At 45.1% G+C, this 1,688-nt stretch overlaps 1 protein-coding gene across 2 annotated transcripts in view; it reads left to right on the top strand.

Moving 5' to 3' along the window:
* The window catches only part of ODF2 (outer dense fiber of sperm tails 2), a 16,881-nt gene extending 16,522 nt beyond the window's left edge, over positions 1 to 359 (top strand). For both annotated transcript variants that reach the window (XM_010016450.1, XM_010016449.1), the window contains exon 19: positions 96 to 359. In XM_010016450.1, coding sequence (XP_010014752.1) covers positions 96 to 269 — 174 coding nt within the window. In that variant the 3' untranslated portion in view covers positions 270 to 359. The remainder of the gene's footprint in view (positions 1 to 95) is intronic.
* Positions 360 to 1,688: the final 1,329 nt, after the last annotated feature.

Raw genomic sequence — 1,688 nt, 5'->3', positions numbered from 1 at the left:
TTCCTGCTGTCCTCAGCGCTTTTGGGGAACAGCTTCTGTTTTCCTGGGATGAATGTTGCTGTCTTTCAGCCTGTGTTTTGTGCTGCATTATGCAGGCAGAGCGCCGCTATGAAAGCCGTCTGCAGGACTTAAAGGATCGGTTGGAGCAGTCGGAGAGCACCAACCGCAGCATGCAAAACTACGTCCAGTTCCTTAAGTCTTCCTATGCCAGTGTTTTTGGAGACAGTGCCTTGCTGGGCCCCCTCAGCCACTCTCGTTCTTCTCCATGAGGGCAATGCTCTCCTTGCACCTCACCTTCAAGCACAAAAGGAGCCCTGCTTCAAAGCCATATGTTAGAAAATAGGTTGGCATTTCAGGGTTGCTGTCAGGAGACACCTTCCTCTTTTCCTTGCAGCATGAGATGATAAAATGATGGTGACATTATATCCTAAGTGTAGGATATCAGCAATATAGGAGGTTGGCATCACACCATAAACTGTGCCCCAAACCCAGATATTTTTGCACATGATGGAAAAGGTCATTTTCATCCTACAAAGTCCTGATGGTTTCAGCTCTTAAAACCTGTCAGTGGTTTGTTGAGCATGTCCATGTTTATAAGAGCTCCTTTCCTTTTCATGCTTCCTTTTTCATGCTGTTTCTCTGCTGGGGAGATCATGTGGGGTTTTATGTTTGGGGGGGGTGTGTGTATATATTTTTTTAAACTATTGAACATTGTATTGCTGCACTGGGTGACAGGATGGTGGGAGAGGGCCCACCCACCAGAAGTGTGAAGCTGAAAATAACTTAAGTGCCTGAGCTCTACACTTCCAAGAGATTATTTCCTGAACAACCACAGTGTTTGTGAACAGTTTTATACCAGAAATAATGATTTGGGTTTTGGTTTTTTTTTTTACTCCCTGAGCCTCACCTTTTTTTCTGAGTGTGATGCTAATGTTGCTTTATTCCTCTCACCCTCATTTCCTGATCCTGAATATCTCCAATACTGAGCCAAAGGAAAGATTGCAGTTTAACCTCAGTGGCACTTCAGTGATGTGAATACCATGTGAGTTCAGGGTGTGTGTGAAATACTGATTTGCTTTTAAGCCAATTAAAGAGCAGCTTTGGATACTCAACTACTTTATGAACCTAGTCTGCATCTTCTCCTGGAAAATCAGGTCTTTGATATGTGGAGTCTGTAAACCTCATGTGCTCTCTGGTGTCCTGTTCTTTCCAGTAAATGGTTCTTATGGGGGCAAAATTAAAAACTATGTTTAACTCCTTTTTGAACTCCTATTTATGTGCGATGTGGTCACCAGGCAGTATTTGCCATCAAGGTGTTCTAAGTTAATCCTTCTTTTGAGAGTTCTGCAATTGTGTGTGTATTTAATACTTCAACAAATCTAAAGGTGCTATGGTAAAACAAACAATAAACTACATTTGAATTGGTAATGTTCATCGTGTTCTATTTAGGTTCTTCTGGCCCTTGTTGTGGAAAACCAAACATGTCCCAGGGCTGTTGGTACTGGCCCCTTCCCATGTTTCACAGATGGTGGCCTCTCCCTGCCCCAGCAACCCAGGCCGTGAATGCTGCAGCACGGGCTGACCTTCAGCCCTTCGTCCTGGGCCTCCTCCGCGAGAAACCACAAACTAAAGGCAAAATCTCGCTGCCCCACACACGGCCCCACCGCAGACCCCGGGGAGGCGCCCTC

Source organism: Nestor notabilis, unplaced genomic scaffold, assembly GCF_000696875.1.
Source record: "Nestor notabilis isolate BGI_N333 unplaced genomic scaffold, ASM69687v1 scaffold14136, whole genome shotgun sequence".
NCBI lineage: Eukaryota > Metazoa > Chordata > Aves > Psittaciformes > Psittacidae > Nestor > Nestor notabilis.
The sequence above is the reverse complement of the archived record's forward strand: the minus strand, read 5'-3'. Positions and strand labels throughout refer to the sequence as shown.